The 26,978-nt window shown below is 42.0% G+C and overlaps 3 protein-coding genes across 7 annotated transcripts; 1 reads left to right on the top strand and 2 right to left on the bottom strand.

The window, feature by feature from the left end:
• The first annotated feature begins 872 nt into the window (after positions 1–872).
• LOC125764402 (signal peptide peptidase-like 3) lies at positions 873–25,517 on the top strand. Of its 4 annotated transcripts, none has more exons than XM_049428602.1 (7): positions 873–1,062; positions 3,689–3,902; positions 21,833–22,492; positions 22,574–22,696; positions 22,783–23,431; positions 23,499–23,619; positions 23,681–25,517. In XM_049428602.1, the coding sequence occupies exons 3-7, from the start codon at positions 22,165–22,167 to the stop codon at positions 23,747–23,749; spliced, it is 1,290 nt and encodes a 429-aa protein (XP_049284559.1). In that variant the 5' UTR covers positions 873–1,062; positions 3,689–3,902; positions 21,833–22,164; the 3' UTR covers positions 23,750–25,517. The 4 variants fall into 4 exon arrangements, with proteins under 4 accessions (XP_049284559.1, XP_049284560.1, XP_049284561.1 ...); XM_049428603.1 differs by having other exon boundaries at positions 3,265–3,902; XM_049428604.1 differs by having other exon boundaries at positions 873–2,130.
• Positions 6,940–8,570, bottom strand: LOC125764404 (fatty acid hydroxylase domain-containing protein 2-like). Of its 2 annotated transcripts, XM_049428609.1 has the most exons (4): positions 8,113–8,568; positions 7,836–8,011; positions 7,288–7,745; positions 6,940–7,170 (listed from the first exon to the last, which is right to left on the bottom strand). In XM_049428609.1, exons 1-4 carry the CDS (start codon positions 8,177–8,179, stop codon positions 7,008–7,010), a joined length of 864 nt encoding a protein of 287 aa, XP_049284566.1. In that variant the 5' UTR covers positions 8,180–8,568; the 3' UTR covers positions 6,940–7,007. The 2 variants fall into 2 exon arrangements, with proteins under 2 accessions (XP_049284566.1, XP_049284565.1); XM_049428608.1 differs by having other exon boundaries at positions 7,288–8,011; positions 8,113–8,570.
• LOC125764403 (solute carrier family 25 member 44) lies at positions 18,125–21,177 on the bottom strand. The gene is made up of 2 exons (XM_049428607.1): positions 20,728–21,177; positions 18,125–20,389 (listed from the first exon to the last, which is right to left on the bottom strand). The coding sequence occupies exon 2, from the start codon at positions 20,004–20,006 to the stop codon at positions 19,041–19,043; it is 966 nt and encodes a 321-aa protein (XP_049284564.1). The 5' UTR covers positions 20,007–20,389; positions 20,728–21,177; the 3' UTR covers positions 18,125–19,040.
• Positions 25,518–26,978: the final 1,461 nt, after the last annotated feature.

Below are 26,978 nucleotides of genomic sequence, written 5' to 3'. Positions count from 1 at the left end.
CTGCCTGACTGGATGCAAATAGAATTAATGACGTTCTAGTTCATAATAAAAAGCGAATGTAGCTTACCTTTCAGAAATCTTTGTAATAAATGTGATCATCATGCGATCATAACAAGATATTTTAAGTAAAATTTAACAATTGTTTCAAAGACCTCTATAAGGTGTTTCACGAGCCGGTCAAAGCTTGTACTAAAATGTTCTAAAATTAATATGCCATCACAAGAAAAACTTGTGAGCTTTTCTTGGCAATTATTTCACAAACTATTAGTTAGGTAAATTGCAATCTTCGTAGAAAAAACCAGGATAACTAAATAACAAGATTTTAATTATTTAAATCAATAAAAAATCACCGAATGGGTTGTACAAAAAACCGAAGTAAATTAAGTGTTTGCATGCAATTTATGGTCCAAAAAATAGATTATCTTTATTAACTCAAGAAGGAAATCAGTAGCATCTAGCTGTGATTGAAAAAAAAAATTAACAAGAAAAATTTGAATAATGAAGTCTTTTTATAAACAAAAACTATCAAAAACTACAGTTTGTACATTGAAAAATAAAAGAGACACAAAGTCAAGCGACGAACCCTGCCGACGGTGTGCAATATAGAGCATTCAACTCTATCATATAGACAATAAGATCCATGTTTACAAATGTTTCCTATTCAGCGGCCATTGCGATTGTTAGCCCTTGAAACAAACAAGCGATTAACAAGGTAATTTTGTTAGGCAAATACCTTAATTGTTCAGTTAATGCTGAAATCATTTAACAATTTATCAGTTGTTTTAATAAGTCCACCTTATTGAATATGTTTTTTAATTGAAAACGGGGTATTATGTAGTTTACCGACATTATAATTAATCCGTCAGCAGCTGGTTTGTTCCGCATATCAAGGTTGTACCCTGGGTGAAGCTATTTGGATATCCGGGCCTTGTCATGAAAGACCACGGATAAACGGGACGATTGTATACATTCGTTCGTCTCAGCTCGTGTACAACACAATTATGGTGTAGCAACTTTTCTTCGAATAACATTACGGGTGCCTGCTGTTGTGAATGAATTACGGTTTGTGGAATTTCCCTGCTTCTCGTAGGAAGTAATCTATTGGAAATAAGTTGTTTGTGAATGCTAATGGACAGACAATGGAACGGGGGGATTCGATTGTTTTGGAATGTGCAGAATGTCTCATTGCTTTCGCTGTATTTCATGCATTAAAATTGTGGAACAGATCTTGAGCACCAAAACGTAAACAAATAGAAAATATGTCCTTTTTGCTCAGTGCGGACAACGAAAAATCAGTTTTTCCAAGCGCTTGTGTTACTGCACAAACCAATAAGAAATGAGAAAATGTGAACTTCTTCCAAGCAGAAAAGTGTTTTGCATTTAGTGTTTATCCTATGTGCTGGTATAAGGGATGGAGATAGATCATAATGAAGGAAAAGTATGAGTAAAATGACTAACAAAAGAGTTCAAAGAATGCAATTTCATACAACGAAAGTGTTGCAATGGTTTTGCACTGAAGAAGTTAAAAACAAAAACAAAAGGAAAACGCTCTTTACAAAAGAAAAGAAAAACACTACTTTGGTGTATTTTGTGTACTAATTATCGATAATATGTGGCTTATTCGTAAAAACAAGAACGGACAGCGTAAACAAAAATGATGACAGATGGGGTGATGTAGTGAGTGAATGTGACCCCAGATGCAGTTGTGATGCATCTCTGCTGTGAAAAGTTTTCACACCTCACGGGCGGCTCGGAAAAGTTACCACGCGTGTTGTGTGTGTGTGTGTACACGTAGAAAAAGTTCCTCTGTATTGGTGCGCGCTTGTGTGTGTGCGTGTATGTAAGAGGTCTTGAGAGGAAAAAAAGCATAACCCAAAACACGAACAGAAAGAGGTGGTGGACTGGGGGGGGAAAAAGCGAATTGAGCCGAGTGCCAAGTAGTGGTGGGTCCCTGAATGAAAGCTATGCTCTGGCCCAGAAACACGAACGCATAGTGAAACACAAAACACTCACCATAACAATGTTGGCGATGGTGGTAATCGTTTCGTTGCTGCCGTTGTGTTGTGTCGTCTAGTAGTGTTTGCGGTGTTTCTTCACCATTGAACAATATCGTTGTTCGATTTAACTCCGGTATACTATTTGCATCACAAATCCAAAAGTGTTCCCTACTTGTGTAAAGAAAGATTGTGCATAATTTTCCTTACATCCAGTGAAGTGAAAAACCGTGTGTGTGGTCATCTCTCCGAAAAGGAATTGTTCTGTGTTCCGCAATAAAGCTGTGCAGTGTTAATAACCAGCCCATATTGTTATACTTCCTAGAAACCGACATAACAAAGTTGGATTTCCACTTTTTGGCGCGTGGGAAGCACAATGTCTTTCCTGCATAAAGCTCCTCACAGTGAGCAGTGAATGTTACAAGCTGTAAATTATTTTCACACAAGAAAGAGAACGAATAGTAGTAACCCTTTCCTTGCGCGTTGGAGCAAGAAAGCGTGAGCATGAGTTTACATACCTAGCAAGTGAAAGGCATCCACTACAATCCACGATGCTGTGCGCTTATTCGAATGCTGCTCGCAGCTGCTTCTATAGTGAGCGCAACCATCTCACCATATAATGAATGAGCCGGGAAGCTAAAGGGAAACCTTACGCAAAAGGAGCTTGCCATGGTAACTAGGTTACATTTGTAGCCCTAACTCGATGCAAAGGAACTGTTTTTCACACCTTGAAGGGTTCCCCAAATAGAAAGCAAAGAATAAATTACAGTGGGTAGTTGTCAACTGTACCCTTTTTTCACATTACCTCCTGACGAAGGGCAAAACGTCAAAACCTCTGCTTGCGATGGTTTAATGTTTCCCCACAAGTTCTATTGTGTTATTCACACCATGAAAAAAAGTAAACCCTTTGCCGTGCCCTACTAAATGTGGCACCGTTTGTTTGTCTGTCGGGTATAGTAAGCTACGCTTTTCCGGCGTGCCCGTCTTTTCCTCGTTTACCAGCTTGCCGCGAGAATGAGGTTGTCATACAGCATTGATTGATTTCATTCATAACGCAAACCTTTGCGGCATGTTATAAACAAACATACGGCTATGTTTGTTTGTTGTTTTGTTTTACTTCCTCTATGTAAAACAATTCCATTTGCTGCCTCAGTGCTTTATGATTTAATTATAAACCCAGTGTCCGGTGTGCCCCGGGTTGGGATATTGTAAAACACACATTAATGACGAAAAGGAAAATATCATTTTGTTTCGATTATTACCCAATCAGCTGTATCAGCGCGTTTTTTGACAGCAAAGACGGCGGCATCCATTCGCTTCGCGTGCTGGTGCGTAAATGAATCGGTGTGCGTAAGCGTGAGAATGCGTACGAGTGGTACGCACAATAGCGAAGGAATCAGTGTTGCGTTGTGCGGGTGTGCGTGCCGGGGAATTGTGGCACTGTGCGATGTTGTGTATGCGCTGACCTTTTCCACTGTTCTCTCTGTGCGTGAAACGCATCGAAGTGCTGACTCCCATAAGGTGTGTTTGGTTGCAAACCGAGCGGGCCCCCCGATTCGTTCCCAATTCCCGCAAGTGTATTGCGGAATAATCGCATGTTGGAGGTGGTTGTAACGATCTCATCTCTCGTCTGTTTTAGTTGATAGTAAAAATTAAAATACAAATCTACTCATAAAACCCCCTTCCCCCTAAAGCGTATTGGCACATCGCGCGAGGATCATTCAGGACAACTAAACTGGCTCTAGTGTGGTGCCGCAACGACCAAATGGTAGTGCGAGTGTAAATCTGCGAGGTCAACTCGACGTGTTTTTCACTTGGTTTGTTTGCAACCAAAACGGCAAAGTGGACGACATTCACCGACAACAGCCAGCAGCGAACCGGGACAGAACCAGTTCTCTACGGTCGATGGTAAGCATTAATAATCGTTTTTTGATCAACACATGAAAAGCAGGAAACAATTTTTGGGCAGGTAGTAGTAATAGAAAGTGAAACTAACAGTTTCAAGGTTGTTGGGTGCCATTTATGCGGTGTCGATCGTACTTACCTTGTCTGGAGTGATCGCATATTTGTTATATCTTTAAAGAAGTTTTTTTTTATTTAATCAGACGTAAGATGACTGATCATCTGACGCATAATTTCATTTTTATGTACTTTTAAGCACAAGCTATTAATCATGCTATTATCTTATCGATATCATTACTTTTCGAATTTTAGTTTTGAGAATTTTTTTTAGCAAAATCACTGAGAGTATTGTAATCGTTTATATTTTTATAATGTCTCTATAAAACATGATTTGTGTCTTTCTTGATTCCAAGTGCCCGTTGCATATAAAACTCACAGCCAAATATGGCAAAGATACGAATTTCCATGGTAAAATTAGCTAAACTTCTCTTCTTCTTTCTTGACTTGACGACCTCAAAGGTCATGCCGGCCATTTCTGGATTACTAGACTTGTTTTTACCACATAGTCGGATAGTCAGTCCTTGCTACGGGGGGGACACGGTCCGGATGGGGTTTTATACCCTGTCCTGTCGTGTGGACCGGCGCCGTTTAACACATACACCACCTGACCGCCCTTACACTAGGAAACATTAAATACAATTCGGTTGTAGATCATTTCTATATATGCAAAATATCAATACTAGAATGAAGGATAAGCGATCATCTTGTGTTTAAATACGAAATGAGAAGGTTATCAGTAACTTATATGTAATTTATATTTCTGTCAAGTAATACTGTTTAAGGAACAGTGTAATGTCACATGGAGAAATATATTGTCTGTTAATGTTTTCATGTTGTTTCGCACTCAGGCTATAAGGCTTTATGAACATTTTGTAACGCTACAAAAAGACCATTTTTATACATGGCTTTTTACTTTCTAAAAATTTCCCACCCATAGGTATTGCTTAATTTTATTTATAATATTGCACATATTGATTCCCAGTGCAATGACTTTTGCTAACGAATTTCACTCTCGCATGTGCACAAACACCCATTCGATGCCACGGAAGATTAAACGTTTTTGCACACCAACTAGTGCTAAATTTCAATTACCGGCAACCAAAATTGAATGCAATTTACCCTGATCGGGGTTCCAATGCATTGGGTGTAAATGTGGGAAAATTTGAAAGTGATGGGTAGCCACATTTTAGAGCCACACCATCCACAAACCGTCCGTGGTTTCATCAAAACTACTCACGGTCAGGTCCACGTACTTTACGTCCAATCATAGATTCGTTAAGGTTTTTCGAGATTAGGATGGTGAAAAAAAACATAAACAATTTCCCTTGTCGGAACCAAAAATGGGGTGTGAACATTGATGGAAATTGTGATCATGAAGTGTGTGTGTGTGGTGGGGGAAACTCACGCTCATTATCATCATTCATGTTCGTCGTGCACCTGGGACGATTACTTCTGGTGTGAAGTAGTGTTTGCAGCCCACCGTTTCGTTGTTCATACTATTACTTTCGTCTTTTGCAATGCAAATTCACTTTTCCCGTACGTTACCAATCAATTTTCCGCCTCCGTGGAAGTATCGGAACATTTTCAAGATAGGGTTGGACCGGAATTGATATGTTCCTGTTCAGCTGCACCACGATGTTGACTGTTAACAGAATATAAATAAAATCTAAGCCAATGTTCGGACCACGCAACCGGAAAAGAAAAATGCACCCGGCTCTGTTACGATTGCTCGAGGATCGAGGATCGAGTCTATAGTCTATCGATGCTACATAATAGATAATGAATCGATGCATTAAACCCGCGAAATTACGAACGAACGCACTCAACGGCAGCGGATTTGTTTGTCATGGCATTGGCAGTTATTTGTGAAGGCATTTGCATAAACAGTTTGGGGCGGGAAAAAACCATTGTCGAGGTGGTATTTCATCGAACCGGATAAAGTGGTGATTGCATGGCAAACGTATGGTGCGATGGTACGAAATTCACGCATTTAAAGGACCAAAATGGAACAGACACAACAACAGAAGCAAAAAAAAAAACCCCATCGCCAACACTACCTACTTCCCGATTGCGAAGCGATCAAAAATGGTGGAACAAATTTTAGCGTGACTTCAATCGAAATGGAGATTCGCTACGCAATCGATTGCTTTCTTTTATTTACATCTTCATTACTGCTTCACGGTATTAATAGTATGCGGTATGATAATCAGATCAATCCATTTGCTCGACGGACATTCTGTTGCCGGTAAACCGTTTCATGCGTGCAATGTGTGTTTTGTCTGGCATTCGAATGTACGATAGCAGGGAGTTCCTATTTCCTTCGTACCGAAAAAAGGCATTTTTTGTCGTTTATTCATATATTGATTAATTGCTTTGTTACAGCTAGACAACTCTGAGGCACAATCGATTAATTTTATCCACATGATATTAGCATTTCTTACCGAAAAATTACATGTTTTAGGCATTCTTCAATGAAACCTCATTTTTATAAAATCGTCAAGTGGTATATAACGATTATGTGATTGATATTAAGAGCGGCCCAGTGGTGTATGTGATAAACGGCGCCGCTCCACACGGCAGCACCGGAGATCAAAGCCTATCCGGACCGCGTCCCCCTTAGCAAGGACTGACTATTCGGCTACATGATAAACAATACTTTAGTAAGCCAGAAATGACTGGCATGGTTACCCTAGAGGAGGATATTAAGTCAAGAAGAGAGATAGAGGGAGAGAGAAAGAGAGTGATTGGTATTTCTTTTCAGTGTTGTTGAGAAACGCTTAATAGATTTATCAATTGCAAACAAAATAAATAAAAACAAACCTGCAAAAGGGTGAGCAAGCAGAATTTGTGTTGTAAATCGATTGATTCTTATCGCTTTAATAAATGATAAGAGGATAATGTTTCTTTAACACTTCCCATGCTTGGGCACAGTCGAGAATAACACCATGTTTTGCTTTCAAATTCCATTAACTTACCAAACAAATTTCTATTGTACTGTATACCAGACTAGTTTTGCCTTTTTTTTATTTATAACCGTTTACTGTACACACTTCACTTTTTGTGCTGCTTTTTCTTGTCGTCCGGGACCAGCTCGCGGGCGGATTGGGCACCGAGCAACATCTGGTGCCGCTGATAGTATCGTGACGCACGGAACTGTGCATCGGAACCGTGTAGCCAGTCGAGCCAACCGAACACACCGTAACACTGGTTAAATCTGGTTTTGGGTAGAAAAATGGAAACGAAAAGAAAAGAAGCCGTAGAAAGAAAACCGATTTCAAACTCTTGAGGATCTTGCGATCGCTTTAAATATAGTTTTCGTTTCACTCCTTACTTCATGTGATGGTAGTCGTGCGCTTCGTTGCTGCTCAGGAATGGCACGTGATACCCGGAGTGTCCGGTGATGGTGTCCTGTATGACAAACGTTAGCCACAGGGCCGACGTTAGTACGTGACTGCGCATCAGCTGTATGCCGATCAGCGGCGGTAGCAGATTGCTGAAGATATGCTCGATCGGATGGGCGTAGATGGCGGCCCAGGCCACCGGTGCAGTGAACTCGTGGTGCTGCTTGTGTATCAGCTTGTACAGATGCTTGGAGTGTAGCAAACGGTGGCTGTAGTAAAACCCGAGCTCCCAACCGACGGCACTGATCAGCAGATCACGCACCACCTCGAACAGGGACGGTAGGACGCGCACGTTTACTACTGCACCGCTGGCCAGCAGAGTACGGAACCCGAACAGCGTTATCGGTACGCTGAGCAGCAGCTGATTGATCAGTACGGTGCGAATGATCTGTAAGAACCGAGAGAGAGAGAGAGAGATCAGCAGTGAGATCGCACTTTCTCGCCGAGTCGCGAATACTCCTCTCGATCGCTTTCTTACCTTCTTCAGATCGGTCCACTTGAGAGGTTCATTAAGGCCTGGTTGATTTTTAAATTTTCTAAACACTGATGGCCACTGGAAAACGTCCATAAAGACGAAGAATGATCCGAGCACCCAGTAAAGGGTGTGAATGTAAAGGGAGAGCCCCCATACGTACAACCGTTCCGGTTCATCGCCTGCGCCAGGGACAGTGGGATAACGTGAAATGAGACAGATATAGATTAAACCATCACTTTTGATCATGAGCCTGTGCCAGGGAATAGATCGAATTGCTTACCAACTACGTCCAAAAATGCATCCCATCGCTGCTGGAGGTAACCACCACTAGTATCGTTCAGTTCCATCCTCTACTAATCTGCTTCTGGCTGAGTCAAACAGCAGCCGGTCTTTACTGCCACTGAATGTTTACTGGCGTTCGAAATTCTACCACAAACTTGGAACCGTATGGATGTCGATGATTAAATGATAGCCGCTCTAGTTTTGTTGTTTTAGAGCGAACTTTTTTCCCTACGCTCTTTTTGCTGATTCTCAGGCTCAAGTAAATCCACCGAATGTACTCATGGTACGATAAGATAAGAAACCTTTGCCCCCCAGGAGTGTGTGCGCGCTTTGGGTTGGGTTGTGGAAGAAAGTGGAACGACGACGTTTGTGGCTGAGCAATTGATATGGAATTAGTTTGGTCGTTGAGAATTAGGTGAAAAATAAAGAATTACATCGAAGTAGATTAATTTCTGTACAAATTAGTGTTCAAGTCTTTTCCCCAAAAAGTTTGATGTTTTGTTGAGGAAAAAATGTTGGATTTTGTGGTGGCAAATTACTTTGCCATGATTATTCTCAAATTCTGATCCTTTTTTCCAACAAAGCTCATTTTAAACGTAACAGTTGAGTTCGTTATCCACTGATGGTTTGACTACCTTGAATCAGCTCGTAGTATATGACATGCTTGTGATCCCACCACAAACGGAACATTGCTTTCTGCGAGAGTATCTTTCGCTTTGGTGACGATTGAACTTGCTTTTTTGTATTTTTTTAGGGTTATAATGCATTCTACTTTTTAGAGCAGAATGCTTTTTTTTTCTTTTTGCTTCCTAGGGCAAACGACAGGCCTCAATCGCGCTTTTCTTCCTATTAAAGAATACAAGATCAGCTAGTGTTGTATTGCTTTGATTATGTTTTTTTTCTCAGTTAGAATTGCCCGGCCGTATCAAGACTTATTTTACCACGTAGCAGGATAGTCAGTCCGTGCTACGGGGGGACGGTCCGGATGGGATTTGAACCCGGTCCGGCCGTGTGGACGGGCGCCGTTTGTCACATGCATCACCGGGCCCCCCGTTTGATTATGTTTAATGAAGTTTAATATTTGTTAGCTCCCTTACATAAGTTTGTCATTATACACTTTACAGTTGATTACGACAAGTTATGAAATTGGAAATAGAAAGCCCTCGTACGGACGTGTACTGCAGAGTGGACATTTTGTTTTATTCAACCGATAACATTGGTCGGATGTACACTTATTTCGTGTTTCAGCACCTCCCACTCGTATCGTAAACAAATCATGCAAGAATATCGATCGATTAGTGATGAAATACAACTTTCCATTCGGTTTGAAAAGCGAAAACGTCCCATCAACTTTAATAAGTGTAATTGTACGACGGTATGTGTTGGAGCTGTACGTTAGCCATGCAGAGACGACGCTTACTGGCTGCCATATCATTTAGGTCATCGGCAGCAACATGTCACGACCGCTGCTGACCGTGTAAAATGTTACATTTCTTTCCCAAGCTTTTCCACGCTTTTCTTACTGTTTTTTTACGGATCTATTGCAGGTAGGCTCACTGGAACTTCCCATATCGGTTGGCTTTTGTTTTTTGGTGGTTTCATTTGCCTCCGAGCAACATTAATTCCTAATTCGCAAAAAAAAGAAGCGAAACAGTCAAACGAAAGTGAGAAACACAGAAACTTGTTAAGCGCGCCTAATACTAAAACAAAACACACAAAAAAATCCCAAGTCACATTTGGGGTTTGCGCCGGAAAGTGAGTAGCGCCCGTAACCCGCGATTTGCATTTGCAAACCGTTTCGTCTGCGTTTGGTCGCGTTTCGAGGGCAGTTTTGTTGCTGAATCAATCTGGCAAATGGTTGATCTCTCTTGCTCGTTCGCTCAAAAACACTCGGCTGTGCCACAATCAATCACTGTCAAATTGGTCAACGTAGGTGCCTTGTGGCTGGTGACTTTTCCAGCCCTTTTGCCTATGGGTTTTGGGGGAAGGGGTGGCGTTTGTTACACGTTGGTTTTTTTATGGACAGGGAATTTTGGGAAAATGGCGGTATGACGGTGGGAATCGATGGTGGATTTGTTTAGCTTCATCGTTTCTCGTCCATTTTCTGCATAGGGGTCACCATACGCGGTTGGTAGTGGTTACTCTATGGCATCCATTTGGAGGAAGCCTTTTAGGGGTACTATATAGTAGGAACTGACACTAATACCGCTTAGCAGGGCGTATACATTGAACAGTATCTTGAAGTGAAGCATTTAGAATTGTTTAATTACTTGTCTGAATTCTAGTAAATTATTTCACATTTTTGATCACTTTTATTTTTGATAATTTCTTTTTAAATTTCTGGATATTCTGGAATTCCTTTTTAGGGCAACTCTCTTCTCTCAAAAGATTATAAAATAATAGATCAAATTGTGATCTTCTAGAATTGTGATCTTCTAGAATGCAGTAGGATTGTCGTAATAAACATTGCATAAACAAACAAAATAGGCAATAATTTGTAGTTGAAGAATAGTACGAACGTATTGGATCAACTCATAATATATAACGGTAGGTTGATCCCACCATTCGCTTTTAAGGATAAGAAAAGAGGAGTTCCTGATCGATCTCCATTTTTGCACCTCTCTATAAGTACCAAAACTTTTCTACATAACTGTTATATCTTTATTTCTACTAATTGTAATGAAAAATTTTCTACAAACATTTCAACCCGTTGCCAGTAAATTCTTTCGTTGGACATTTTTTCGTCTTCCCTTGACGCTTAAGCCTGGTGCCTTGCTGCTCACAGTTTTTTTTTGTATCGCTTATACCATTATGCAACTTGTGCTACACATATTTTGAGCATCATTTCCGTCCTACCACAAACACCGCAGCACTGTTTCCTTTCCACTGTAAAAACAGTCACCACGCACACCCCATCGGGGCGATCGCAAAAGCTTTGCGTTGGAGTCAAATTGCTGTAACTACTTAGCGCAGCAACAGGAAGGGATAGGTCCGATGGCCGATGTGGCTCGACGTTCGGTGGTTACATTTCTTCCTCTTTTTTTACACCCTTTCCTTTTCACCCTTTAGTTCGGTTTGTTCGGTGGCCTGGTCGAATGGGGCTAGAAGCTTTGTTTTTGACTGCACGATTCAACGCGAAGAAAGGCATACGGATATTTACCGCTCCGTACCGCTTCCTTCACAGTTCTTCAGTGATCCTGTGTGCAAATGGTGGTGGTGAAATTCGATCACTGGTAACACACACACACCCGCCGGACGATTTGGAGAAGGGCACGGCACAAAACGGCGGCCGCCCATTCGACAGCGTCACACACGACGGGTGAAGCGAACGTGGAAACCGTATCACGTTTTCCTTCCTTATAGTGGTGCGCATTGGTGGACGCTAAACGATTCCCGCGCGAAAACGGTTCCATCAGGGCTGGATGGGAGTGAAGGTAGACGCAAGAGTGTGCCTGATGAATGCCAAGTCGAGTAAGGAATTTAAGATCCTTATTGAGTAATAAGCTACCAGTAGGTGTTATGCCATCGGGGGGTTCGTTAGGAAAGACTTTGAAGTTGTCTGTGGCTTGAACACTTTACATTAATTTATTCTGCGTTAGTTTATAGCGCACGAACGAAGTTGGAATAGTTAAAATAAATTCTTGTGTACTTGTATATTGAATAGTTGAGTAGCTGTTTATGGGCTAAATATAGCCAAAAACAACTTTTAAGTTTGATTACAAATACAATTTGTTATTTTTTTACAAAAGGTGTCCGGTGTCACTTTCATGACATGACCATAACCTCTATAATGATCATACATGTGTTTCTCCACAATGGGAACGATTTCTTTTCCAAGTTTAACATACTTCAATTAGATCACTTTCGACTCAGAAACCACAGAAAATCATAAAGAATCATCAGGTCAAAAGTGAAACATGCATCATGCATCTGTTTGCTCTCGGGTCCCATACCTGAAAAAAAAACATGTACGGTAAACTCCAATTCTACACACGATACGCCACAAAATCCCACCGATTCCCCGTGTGAAGTGAGAGCAGCTTGAAAGAGAAAGTAGTCTTCTGCGACGCACCACCGCGTTTGTGGTGCGTACGAATCACCGAATGCACCATACTTGCTCTCGAACCCGGTCGTGCAACAAAAACCTCCGTGTTCCGTTTTAATTTCCAACTGGTTAGCATCAAACTGGTGGGTCTTGGTCCTCCGGAAAGGCAAACCAGACGTAAGGAAATTGAGAGCCCGGGAGGGGGGGATTAAGTAATTGCAGTGTTTGTGGCAGACATGCGAGTGGTCAGTATGGAGATGAAAAGTTTTACATGCCTTTTTGGTTGATTCATACCGGGAGAAACCGTTTCACTGTACTTGCTGGACATTTTTTTATTACAAAACAAAAAGTGGTGAAATTGAGTATTTTTACTTTATTTTTGTTTTGGAATTTTTTAATTTTAAATTGTACAAAACTTCACCACTAGTAGAGTAGTAAATTTTTGAAGTAGTAGAAATTTAATCCAAACTTTTCGTTTTTTTTTTTGGGAAACCAAAACCGTTTCATTATGTGGTCAATAACGTCCGATTCTAGGTCACGGTAATATAACCTCAAACTATTGCTGGAACTTCCCACACACAGGTAACATTGGCCACGGATGGGAAGTGAGTCGAAATGGTAATTGCTAATTTAAGCACCAGGAAGCATATTACTGCCACCACCACCACCACCACCAGCATGGAAATCTGAATATGGATCCCAATTTCACATTACACACTGAATTGAATGTGCACGTGACTGGTGTGGCGACCATGTGTTCAAGGCTGAGTAATGATTTGTATCTCACGCTTTTCGATGGTAGGCTTTACATATTTTATAAGGGCACATATTGTTTGGTACTCGATCGATAGTTATCACTTTCATCAAGCAGCATAAAATAGAAATAAACATGTGTTTTTTTGGTGCACAAAAAAAGGAAGAAATCAATTTAAAAAGAAAAGCAGCGGAAAAAGATCATTCACAACTTCTACCCGCCCGATCGTCGATGGAGCGGCGTTACCGATGTGCCAAAGTTTTGCGATGACATAAGTTAACAACAGGAAGGAGGCAAAACCAGGAAACATTAGTTTGGTTCGGAAATGAGAAGGCAGAAAAGAGAGTGAAAAAAAAAGAAGTTTGGTTGGGCTCCCTTTTTTTGGAACACGTATTGACAGTGTATGGTGGTAGGCGCAGTGGTGCATCATCATACGGGCACGCAGCACCATACATTTATGTTGCATCAGACCTCGTCAGGAAGTACTATGTATAACCACCAACAAATGTGCCCGGCTCTTTGTGTATGTGTGTGTGTGCATAACCGGGGCGAGAAGCGTAAAATCTGTTTCCATTTCCCGGTGGAAGAAAGCGATGGAAAAGGAAACGAGCGATATGGTATACGCAATAGTGTGCGCAGCCACTGTTGGGTACTTTACTGGTTGTCCTCCGCTGCGTCTTGTCTGTCGATTTTGTCAGTCGTATATGTCAGTTTTAAATTGGTTAATTTTTGGGGTACATTAATTGCTTGTAGTTTATCGTCGTGCTCAACTCAATAGAATAGCCCATAATAAGGGTCGCTTCTTTATTAATAGTAACCAGCATATCAGTTCGATGCGTGTTTGTTTTGAACTGAAGATGAAACTTTAACAAAGAAATTATCACTATATATGATGTAAAAGTGAATCGCTGTACCTTTTAGGTCGCTTAAAACATAATTGAATAGAAGCAACAAAAAAACACGGTCATGAACTTCATTTCCCTGTCTCGATCTTTGAATTAATGCTTTATGTGTTATAATTCCCTTAAAATCACCGAACCATTTTTCTCCTCAAACCTCAAGCACTAACGGGTTTGTGCCGATAGAACGAACCTGCCATGAACCGTGAAAGCAATTTATGCTCACAAGTGTGAAATTTAATTTTTTTAACCATACTTACGCACCACAGGTGTCACAATGGGAGCTATGGGCCTGTGGTTACCGACCACAACAATGAGCCTAAAACAATCGCAACTGAACGAAATCGTAGTACTGCGCTTAGCAGACCGTAAAAGCTTGCGCACTGACAGACTGTAGGACAAAGTAGTGTTCCCGGTAACGTAACAGTGTGATATAATGTGTCGTGCGTTGTAGCGAGGCTAATTTGACGATCGTAAAGGATGTCTGAACTAATTTTAAATTTTTTATTTAAAACTAGACATAATATCCTCAAGTTCTTTACTTGAGAAAAAGCATCTAAAGATCTGATATTGGAGAGTTTGTTTTACTAAAAAATAAAGAATATTTTTTGGAGCTGAACTCCATTATTTGTCGTTATATTGATTTGAAATTTTAATTACATATTTCTGACACAATAAGCTTCGAGTAAACGCAGTAAAAAATGTTGTTTTTTATCATATAGGGCCACTCAGAGTCCTTTCAATCCGCGACCGCAGTTAAACCGCAGATTTATAAGATCACTAGAAGAAATTACATTTACTACCAAATTTGTCTATTTTAGTTGTTTTTTTGGACACTCTAACATTAGCACACTGTATACAAAAAGATTATAAATTGTTTGTAAACGCTGATAAGTGAATAAGCAAAAAATCCTTGACGACTTTTCCGATGATCTTTCGATCGCCTCTTCGTGCGATCGTGCCTATCAATGTCTCCCCATCGACTTCAGCTGAGTGATTGAGAAAGTGCAGTGCAAATCATTATGAAGCAATATAAATGAATTGCAATCAGATTCCAAACTCTTCGCACCTTTCGTGCGCTTTCATCTTCCTTTTCGAGCGCAAGTTAAGCAATCCGGGTTTCCTCATTCCACCTGTCGAACATTTTCCACGACCTTTTTCCTTTTGATGCTTTTTTTTTGTTTGGTTTTCCACCACGACCCATCCGGTCATACATTTCCACTTGTGGAAACCGACCGATTGCCAATGGGAAAATGCGCCGAGGAAATAGTTTGAGGAAGGAAACTAAGGGTAAAAACTATGTCATACTCGTCGCCATTTTTCAACCTCCATTTCGTTCCACACACACACACACACACACGATCGATCGATGAGGGGTATTACTATTTCTTCATCCGGTGGTGGTGTTTTGGTTTCAGTGTATTCTTGCTTCCCCGATTCGTTGTTTCACATTTTACTTCACCAAATTGCAGTGCATTGTGATTCCTCACCGGTTCGCGTGTATCTTTGGGGAATGAGCGCCATTGCGTCCATTGCTGCCTTTTTTGTTGTTGGTTGGCCAGTCCAGCGCCAAACCTTCAGATCTTTCATAATATTTTTTTTCTGTCCATTTTTCTTCTACTACCTTCTGTCTGACTCTTCTGCATGATGTTTGCCGATAGTGCATTGGTCTATTGTTTCATCCCCCTTTTCATTTTGGTATGGGGGGTTGGTCCACTTTTTTCCTCCCCTTCCACCACAAGGCAGAAACAATTCTCTGAGGGTGAGCCTACTGGTTCTGGTGAATCGCAATCGTGGGTAGGACAGGACACCACGTGTATTTATGAATGTGATTCCATTGTTTCAATCCACCAGTGGGCAGCAAGAAGTGAAACAGTTGGCACAGATTTCCTACTCATAAAAGCTAGGTCGGACTAAGGCGGGAAGGATAGAAACTGGCACAGCGCCGACCCGATGAAGCTAAAGAGCCGCAATTGTTTGTTTTTATAACAGGTCGCACGCGAACGCGATTGCAGCAACAGGCAGACGGTGTTGCAGTGAGCACGTCCAAAAAGGCCGATAGTGTGCTACCCGATCCGTAAAGTAGCAAACATCTTTGCTAACCTTTTTTTCTAAAAAAAAAAAACACTTTTAGCTGCAACCTATAACCTCCACCGACACGAAGAGGATAAAGCGAGCGAACTCGTCTCGCGCGGAAACCTCGCCGCGTTTTAAAAGGTGACGCCACTAGATATTTGCCTTAATGGTGATAAATGAGTTTGCACAGACGTGACCGTAAGCGATTTGTGATTTCTTTCCCAGCCAGGGGGTTTTGTGTTACCCTACTCTACGCTTAGCAATGTGCACCATTCGCAATTGGTTAATCCTTTTTACTTTGCAACGGCTGGTTTGACTCGTGTCGATCGTTTTACACTTGGTAATGGAACATAAGGTAATTGTTCTACACAAGCTTATTGTAATGAACGTGTCATATTGCAACCAAGCCACAATCATTAAGTTAAAAAAAATATTATTAATTCTTAAACTATTAAAAATTAATTAAATTAAAACAAAATCTATAAAATAGCTATACACATTCCAGCATGATTTGCTGATCGTGAAGGTTTGAAATTTAGAAGCAAAAACAAAAAATCATTCCAAGGTTCGTCGCTTTATGTCTTCTGAAATATTTCAATGGCTAATTGAAATTTGTGCAACGATTGATCACAGCACAAGATAGAACACAATTGATTGCTAGTGGATAAAGTTTGCACATTATGTTAGAAACGCGCCACTCCAATACAATTCGATTTCATCCATGAATTGCTGCACTGATCTTAAGTCACTGCTTTTGCATGATAACAGCGCTTGATTCGCGTTTTAAAAATCTGTGAGGAAATCGCACAAAACTTAAGCTTCCTCATCCAATTTCCATGCTTCTTAAGAACAACCCCTCCCATTATCGCGGTCTATCATTTAAATGCGGTGATCTTGTTTTTGGACGAGCTATTCACCAAGCAAAAGGTAGCCATACCTTCCCCTCTTTCTATTCCTACCGTTACTCCCTCGCCGTCGTTTAATCGAAACGCCCTGCGTGGCCTCGTGACCCAAACCATTCCAAATTGGTCTGAAAATGGAAGAAGAGGAAGATTGTTTCGTGATGATCGTCGGTGGAAGAAAATCATCATCGTGAGAATACGGTTGTCTCCGATCGCAAAACTAGAGCTCGGTTGATCCATTTAAAGCTAATCTTTGCATTTTCATCTACTTCAGCCCGTTGTTGTCTGATCTGGTTACCTGTTGTTGCTGTTGCCTGGGTCTTTACTCGTTGCACGGCGAGTGTCATGGATTTTATTGTATGCCTTTTTTTTATTTCGCTCAGCTGCGATCTTTCGATTTATGATTTCGTTATGAGGCATGCAACCATTATCAACAGACTTCATCCGTTTAGTACGTATCGCTAGGGGGTATCAACGATAATAAGCCAACACCAACGCCCAACATTCATAGTTCCGAATAGGTTTTCCCGTTGGATCTTCTCGTTAGCAGTGGGCAATTAAAGCAAACCCACAACGGAACGTAATCCATGTCCAAATGTTTTCATCACGATCGCGTGTTTGAAGAACTTCCCAATAGTGGGTTAAGAATCTTACCTACCTCGAGTAGAAGAAATATGCATTTACAACGGGGGGCCACCACTAGCACCTTGCGCCTTCACGGGCACACCAATCACGGGAAGCAGAATGCACCTCTCTGTACTGTTTATACAGCTCTTTCACCAACGATTGCCCCAAACCACACCAGCACCGGTAGCACGAACGCAATGCATTAGACACCGAATGGCATACTTTACTCATCTTTCCACGGTTTGTTTTTATTTACATTGCTTCTCTTTCCATTGTTTCGTTCAACAACGGTGCTGAGGGCGGCTACGTTACTCTGTATATGTATGTGTGGGGGAAAGGACGTGGGAGAAATTCATCAGCAAAGCAACGGCAGAAATTTAACATAAATAATTACCACAAAATCGCGTCACGATGTAGTAGACGGTGTTAGGGGAAGATTCTTCTGCTTCTTCACCTGCTTGCATCCGGATGCTGCTTCGCCCCGACACTTGCGTACTTGTACGCTGCAGGCTTTCTCTTTTGCATCATTAAAAAAAATGGTTGAATATTTAACTCTATGTGCATCAATTAACATCCTGCACAGGTGGAAGCTTGGTTTCTTTTCTATATTTTTTCTACCTGCAAATTATAATATGATCACCATGTGAATCTATTCGGATAAAGAATGATTGTGGCGCAATTCTCAGCCACGTGTATACTAGTTTCGGTAACAGTTTAAACGTGTTCGCTTTATTAAAGCTTGTTCTGTTTTATATAACTTTTTGGTTTCATTTACGCTCCCTTCCCCCAAACGGGAACACACGGTAAAACTCTCTTGCGCGTGTACAATACCAAACTTCTGCGCTGTGTTTCCTATTGTCAAGTTATTATTTTGTTTCACAAACGACAACGGCAAAACTAAAAATCCTACCTCTTTCGCGTTTTTTTTGTTGTTGTGTAGAAATAAAAGTAAATGTGATACTGTGTACGGATTGACTGTTCAAGAAGTCAACCGTATTCAATTGCTTTTTTTCGAGAGCAACTCACTTGATATACAAAATAAAATATACATATTTGCAGTGACTCTGAACTTAAATAATGATCTACGATCCAGGCCGGAAAGGCATTATTGAGTGGAAGGACATTTACAAGAGATGCATAGTAGCTGCTACAACTGCGAAAGTGTGTGCGAGATACGTTCTACATGCAATGGATATTGTCTGACCGTTCGCCTCGTCCCTTTTTGGAACGATTTGTTTTATGGGGATTAACTTATAATTTTCACACACACACACGCGTATTGTTGTGTGTGTTTCCCCGTGTTCTCTGATTCAGCTTATATGTTGAACATTAATTTTTAAACCTAGATACGCGTAAATATTGCACATAAAGTTTTTAGTTCTAGTTCTTGTTTAACGTAAATTAGTTTTGTTTCATCTTTCACTTATTCCTACGGTTCAAGGATGGTGGGGAACACGGTTAATCTACTTTTAACATTGGTTTCCTTAGCTTCTACGATCCATGGTGAGATGTACACAACACTGGTGTAAACGAATCTACAAACGAATGAACATTATACTACGACGAAGATACATTCTACCACCAACAGAAAGAAACGTCCATTCAAAGCACGATCATTCGTTGTTACCACCTGATCATGTGCCGATACTGTTCGTTAACCGAAACTCGCTTTATCGTTTCATAGCCAAGGATGATGCTGAAGGAAAATGCGGCCGATTGCACTAATCGTGCCGTTAGTCCCTTAAAGAACATGTGAAAATGTTCCTCATGCCACAGCTCCCGGAAAGCGACACTCATCGAATCGAGCCGCTGGACCTGTAATCGTGCCCGCACTATATCGAGCGGATTCGTTATGATGGTTGTGGTGAAACCACCGAAACTACCGGCTACACACTGCACAAACAGATGGGACACCCACGGTGGTACGATTTTTAGTAACTCGTCCTGATACAAATGATAAAACGCCCACCACATGGCCGAATTTGGTACGTACGCCATCAGGCTCGCCGTATACCCCCGGTAAAATCCACGCACACCGTCCCGGCGGAGAATTTCGCGCGCAATGTCACGCGTAATGCGTAACCGGCTGCTACCCTTGTCGAAGTTGATACCGAGCGGGTTGACCGCACCGTTCTTACCGCCGTGTGCTCCCATCCCGAGTACCATCGCGTGCTGTGAAATCACATCGAACGGTACGATAATGGTTTGACCGACGAGTGAGGCGCAACCACCGGCTACGAGTGATTTTGCACGCTGGTTTGCACCATACTGGCCCAGCACATGGCGCACGCCTTCGTACGTGCTGATGTAGAACACACCGCTCACAATTTGTACCGAAGAAATCCAAAATCCTCGGTATAACCCTGGCACACCCTCGGCACGATAGATTTTGATCCCGGCGTCGATCATCCCTTTGTAGATGTCGTTCCGGAACTGTACCTGTAGCTGCGTTTTGATTACCGTCAACGGGTACAGGGCACAGCGGACCGAGAATGAGCTGAGCATCGAGAGGGGGAAGAATTTTCGCTTATCCATCATGTCCCACTCGATGGTGCGCAGAAATGTTCCGTTTGTCCCACCGTCAGCCATTTTTTGTTGCTACTGGGTGTGTTTGTTTTTCGCTAGTGTCGGGAGAGTTTTTTGTAATCGCAATGCGCACGCTATTAACAGCTGATGCTGCGGCTTCAATGACTTTATCTAGCTGATAATCGGGTTTCTGCTGTCAGTGTGCGTGTTTGCCGTTGTATATGATGTAAATCCCTCTAGGCGGGAGTGACGTCACACCAGGGGCTGACCAGATGGCGCAATACGTTCCATGTAGCGCATCACGAACCGAAAAGCAACCAGCGCCGGGTGCGGTTGACCTTGATATGGGGTGGCAGTGTCAGGACAGGTCAACTGGTTGTGTCAACAGCCGCTGTTGTGCGTTGGTTCACCGTTGCTTTAGTCGATTAACTCCGGAACCAATAATCCTGCATAAAGAAAGCGAAAATCAGTGACGATTATCAGGCTGCGTTTTCCCTTTTTAGTGTGCCGTATTATCAGCAAACATTTATTCGACGGTAGCTCCTATCATCATCAACCTCATCACAATATACACATGACGGTCGGGAGTGTAGAGTTCGTCTCAGGCGCACTGTTTATGTAATGTTATGTAGCGATGATGTTCTTTCTGCGAACGATTCGCAGTTGCTTTTTCACTCTTTCTTACGGTCAACACGCACATTCTTTCTCGATTCGCATCACGGGCATCGTAGTTTTTAAGCTGCCCGTATGAACAATCCGGAAGTCACATCCTTAACTCACTTACCTTCGTTTTGCACTGCAACGCCTTCGCCGTTCTCCAGTGTCCTTCATGGCATGGAAGGGTCCTCGAAAAATATGACTTGCCAAACGTTTTAAGGCTCGGCAGTTCGGCTCTAGCAACTTTTTGGCCAGTTTCCCATCAATACACTGTACCGCTGGAACCGGATGGACTTCATTGTGCGCAAAAGACTGTATACTGTTGATATATTCACTAGAAAATCTGCCTGTTCCTCGAAATGATACTCGAAGCGAAGGAGAAAACTTTCTACGATTTTGTGTGTTGGAAAATATGTAGAGAAAACAATCAATGTGACAGCTGACGTCTAGTGAAACAGATATAGCTCCGCTCCGTTTGCATCGTTATCTCTTTCTCTCGTTGCTAAAGAGCTGTCAGTTGTTGTAAGGTGGGTGCCATAATGTTTATAGCAAGTTTGACGCAAACTGTTTGGAATGCACAGTGTGCGTGAACACACAAAATTTGACTTTTTTTTAATTTATTTTGTTCCTGAACTTTTGTTGAAAATTGATTCAAAATTGTATAAATATCATTCATAAACATCGTTTTATCTTTCTTTAATATTATCTTATTGATTTCATTCATTAACAAAATTTTCCAGACTGTTTTTTGACTATTTTCTTTTAGATGTTTTGTTTTCCATGATTTTCATATTTTTTGTGTAATATTTTGACTTCATTTAAAATTTTCACTGCTAATGTTAAAAATGATCTTTGGTTAATAGAGTTTTACGCTTTTTCACATCATTTTACCTCATTGCTCAACATTGGCATTTGTTGACAGCAGCAAAAAGTGTTTTTCACCATCAGCTGGATTGTTTGTGTGTGAAAAAAGCTCCTTTGAAGAAAGTGTGCCGATGGCGACCCAACTGTTTACACTGATATTGTTTGCATAATGATAAAGTGAGTTCCATTCTGGTAAACGCTTATTTCCTGCGTGTGTTTGCAATGCTGCGATAATCGACTTGGTGTTTGATTTTAGGCATCGAAAAGCATAATTCTCCATGGTGCCATTTGTGTATGCCAACAGGCATGTTTATGCTTTCACTTACGTTTTTTTTCTCTCCACTTTTACCTTCTCACCTTTCGTGTAGATAAGAAATCAACCCGATTCTGAGGTGCGTCTCGCAATCGAACATCTGCCATCGGTTTAAAGAAGGTTCGGACTACAACGCAAACGGGCTCACGATGAAGCTGGCACAATAAATCCTCGTTGTCCGGTACTTTGCTCCAGTTTGGAACGAGCACCGGAGGGCGAGCTTAGTGCGAGGGTGGGTGCGTAAGGACAATCACTACCTTCGACTTCGTTGTCGTGTGTGGCTTTGTGGATCGGTAGTATTGGTAGCACTCGATAAGGCTCATACACCCGACAAACGACGCCCCGCCGCGTATCACCAGCTCTCTTACCTGGCTCGGCCGTACCGCCATGTCGGAAGGATTTGGCAACGGCCAACAGGAAGGAGCAGCAGCAGCAGCGGCAGCGGCAGCAGCAGCAGCTGCGGCAGCAGGACAGCTAGTAGTGGACGATAACCTTCTCGGGCACGGTAGTGGTGACGGTAACGAATACCAGTGGGCGTACGGCACGATCATGGACTCGTCACGCGTCTCGACCTGTCTCATCTCGATGCTGCTGATCGTGTATGGCAGCTTTCGGAGTCTGAACATGGAACAGGAACAGCGGGAAAAGGAAAAGAAACGGCAGAGCGAAAGCATGAACAATCTACTCACCGGTGAACCGGTTCAGCAGGAACAGAGTAAGTGCTAGAGCGTTAGTAAGAGAAGAGTTGTTCGTGTTACTTTATCTCGAATGGTAATGGTTTGTTTTAATTTTACAGACAAATTTGCAACACTGGACACAATGCACGCACTGTGTCTTCCTCTCGGAGCATCGATCTCACTGCTCGTAATGTTTTTCTTCTTCGATTCGATGCAAATGTTGTTTGCCGTTTGTACAGCAAGTACGTGTCAGCGCCTACATTTGCCAAAAATACCCGCAACTTCCTCTACTATACTCAGACATTTCTTCTCTGCTTCCCTGTTACAGTTATAGCCACCGTTGCACTAGCGTTCCTGCTGCTCCCGATGTGCCAGTACATTATACGACCGTGCACGGACGGTAACCGGATATCGTTCGGCGTGTGTGGCCGGTTTACGGCGGCAGAACTATTTAGCTTTTCGCTTGCCGTATCGATCGTTTGCATCTGGGTGCTGACCGGCCACTGGTTGCTAATGGATGCTATGGGTATGGGCCTGTGTGTGGCCTTCATTGCATTTGTGCGACTTCCGAGCCTGAAGGTGTCCACGCTGCTGCTGACCGGGCTGCTCATCTACGACGTGTTTTGGGTGTTCTTCTCCTCGTACATCTTCAGCACGAACGTGATGGTGAAGGTGGCCACACGGCCCGCAGACAACCCCGTCGGTATTGTGGCGCGCAAGCTAAATCTTGGCGGTATCGTGAAGGAACCGCCAAAGCTAAACCTTCCGGGCAAGCTAGTGTTCCCAAGCATCCACAACAGCGGACACTTCTCGATGCTTGGGCTGGGTGACATCGTGATGCCGGGGCTGTTGCTGTGCTTCGTACTACGCTACGACGCATACAAAAAGTCCCAGTCGACACAGACGGCCGAAACAGGCGTTCCACCACCGAAAGGAGTTGGCTCGAAGCTTACTTATTTTCATTGTTCCTTATTAGGGTGAGTGGTGTGGCAGCAGAATGAATTTTTAATCGCAACAATTATATTCCATTTTCTCCACTTACAGTTACTTCCTCGGATTGTTAACCGCGACTGTCAGTTCTGAAGTATTCAAAGCGGCACAACCTGCGTTGCTTTATCTCGTACCGTTTACACTGCTACCTCTGCTTACGATGGCATATCTGAAGGTAAGTGCTGAAATCCACCCTTCGTGCCTTAAATCATTTCAGTTTGTTTGTCTTTCCACAGGGTGATTTGCGGCGCATGTGGAGCGAACCGTTCATCATACAGCAAGCGTCGAAGCAGCTAGAGGTATAAAACCACAAATGCTCTCCGCGAAGGATTAACACAATACAGCAACAAAATGCTCTGTACGCAACCTAGTATTAAGTGCAACTAACTACACACACACACACAAGGGGGAGAGATATAGTGTAATGGAAGGGAGAGGACTCTACTGCAATTATATGCATACCCGTATTAGGATTCGTGCTAGGTCGGGTCGGGCCGGCTGTGTAACTGTATGAACAAAGATTTTGGAACAAAGATGAATGACGGCCCCCGTTTTCTGGCATGTTTCCCGCAAATAAAAAAACACACACACACACACTCGCGGCTGCTCGGTTTCATTCCGAGCGCGGCCGATAGTCGGTGTAAGTTAGGATTGTGGTTAGGATTAAACGTATTAAAAGAACACAACACAAAACCCGTGAATGGATGGAACAGCAACAGAACACAGCAGTAATGGCGCGATGAATCATTTAATAAGGTAGTTTAACAATATTTGAATGTGATTAGGCGTTAGGGAATTAGTAGATCGCGTTTCTGTGTTTGAATATGTGTGAGAGTGTGTGTTTTCAGAATGCGGCGAAGTAGTAGCAGAACACGCAAAAAACGCATTCAAATCAAAACAACAAAAACACGCAAGGAGGTCTGAGATTGAGCACCGGCGCATATGTATATGCCCATGTGTGCAGTAATGTAGGGCTTAGGATTACATCTCATTTACGCATCGTCCTGTACAACAACCTGGTCGCCTATCCCGTTGCATTATTAACCGTTACATATGGATGGTGAGCCACATTGCACAGCAGTGCAGTGCGCTCCTTTTTTGTGCGTTGGCTTGCCTTCAGTTCAACTTCATGCGCAGTTGTGTTCTATCAGCGCAGCGGACGTTTCCGATACTGGGACAATTTATTCTTTCCCGTCTTACAATGTTTATTCCCAATCACTTACATTGTTTTCGCTTTAGTGTTCCGTATGAGCTTGATTTACTACTGTACGTTAGAATGCTGTTTTTTAGCATAATGATGCATTCATCTCTACTACTCAATTTCTTCTCGTATTTTTTTTTCTCGTTCTCATTACTTAAAACGTATTGGTACCTTTATACTCTTTATCATCCAAAAAAATGGCTTTCTTTTTGCTTAAGTGAGGAGAGGAAAAATTTCTACAATACACACGTACCTATAGGCGTAATTTTGCAGCTCCCAGCTTAGGCAGAATGTTCGGTATCGTAACACACACAAGCCGACATGAATGGTGGTTGTTTAAAAAAAAAACACGGATCAATCAATCCGACACTCAGGCTCATCCGGATGTTGTTGACTGATGCGAAAAGAGAGAAGAAAACAAATCCCTCATGTAAACGGAACTGCATATAGTAGATAAAACACTATTTTAACTAGTTCCGCGTGGTTGATCCATGTACATGCAGCACCTTTTCGGTTGTTTCGTTTTTTTTTATTTTTCCTTTCTATCCATTTCAAATCTTTTTTCTATCGTTCCTTTCATTTACGATCATAATCATCATCATAATTCCCTATCCAAAGCCAGAATAATGTAACCGGTAAAAATGCTTTTCTTTGTGTTCGAAATCCAGTTCGCAAACGTGTGTGTGTATGACAAAACCCGAACTTCGATATACATAATGTGATAATTCTTTCTTTATTATTTTTTTTTATTGTTTAATTTCATATCTCTGCCCGTCTCGAATGTATACTTTATATACGTTTTTTTTCTATAATCAAAAGTACTGTTAATAATAGTGAAAAGAAATATAACTTTTAATTTTTCCAGAAAAGAATCAACAGCGTTATGAAAATGTGGGGTCTTTTTCTCGATCATGATGACCAGAGGATGTGAAAAATTATCTCGTTTTTTTTAAGTAAGGTATGGAAAACATTAGCTTCCGAAATTGTGGTTTCAGAAAGTCCTATGTTGGATTATATTCGAAAGGCTTGCACGGTAGTCACATTTCATAGTGACCGCAGCTACTTGGTATTTTCTGATTGCGAACGTTGCATTATGAGATTTGTGTGGAACTTCACCATATAAATGCACTGCTCCACGGTACATTTCCGGAGATGTTAAACAATTCGGCGACCAGAATGAATCACAGGTTCCAGTGATAGCATCCGTTGTTCCATAGTTCTTCATCCCAATATCGGTGCAGCGAATGGGATTAGCTACGCAGCTCGTAAATTGACATGCATTTCCATCGGCGTAGTAATCAATTATTTCATCGCTGATCAAATGCGGATATTTTCGTGAGACAATATCGACAGCATCCGTAATGATTTCGATATCTGTTATTATATTTGGTAATCCGTACTTATCCGGCATTACTTCGTTGGGGTTCCTCAGCGCTGGGCCACGAACGTTACAATACGTATCTGTTAGGTTCCAAGTAGCATTTGGAAATGGAGAATGATCATAGAAGTATTTGCGTTGATCATAGGGTGCATCGTCCTTAGATAGCTATAGCGTAACGCCTCAGGTTCGAAAACGTGATATAGCATGGATCGTACACATTTATCCCGTCAACCGTTTTGTCCTTCGGGATTTGAGGTAGATATTGAATTGAATTTGCAGTAAATTTGCCAAGTGCCGCTATATAGTTAGTGATTGCTCTAAAGTTTGCGCCCATTGCACAGAGCATACGCATGATATCAATGCTGTGATCAGTTCGGAGGAATTCGCTGGAATTGGAAAAGCATACGCTTGCATGTTCTCTGGCGGCAGCAAGCTTCAATTCGACAGCGAGCAACGTCGTACGGTACAATGCTCCTGCTAGTTCGTGGATGTTTGAACTGTTTAACTGACGGATTTGCAGGCGAGCTAGTTTGCAAACTAGCGCTCTGATGATAAAGCCAGCTCCACGGGTAGTGATTGGCAAAATGATGGTCCTTGCCTGTGTCGGGTATCCCTTGTGCTCCATGGCCGAAATATACCAGACCGTTGAAGATCTTCTCTTGATTCACTGAACGTTACTGGAGATTGTTTGCTATTTGAATAATTTTTGTAACACTTATGCGCATTTACTATTGTAGCACGTTAAACAGCTACCGTGAAACAATTTTACAACAAACAAATGTTACCGACAGTTTTCAGCGGCAAAGTGCATGCTTTTACGAGAAAAAAGTACAATAGCGGCTGCACGAACCGCGCTTCGAGCACTTTGACATTCAGCCAACCAAGGTTTCGATACGCAAGGTGTAGGATTTAGTTCCATCACCAAGGTACACACGTCGCACACCGCGCGCGC

Source organism: Anopheles funestus, chromosome 2RL, assembly GCF_943734845.2.
Source record: "Anopheles funestus chromosome 2RL, idAnoFuneDA-416_04, whole genome shotgun sequence".
Taxonomy (NCBI): Eukaryota; Metazoa; Arthropoda; class Insecta; order Diptera; family Culicidae; genus Anopheles; species Anopheles funestus.
This window is presented reverse-complemented; position numbering and strand designations above follow the sequence as displayed.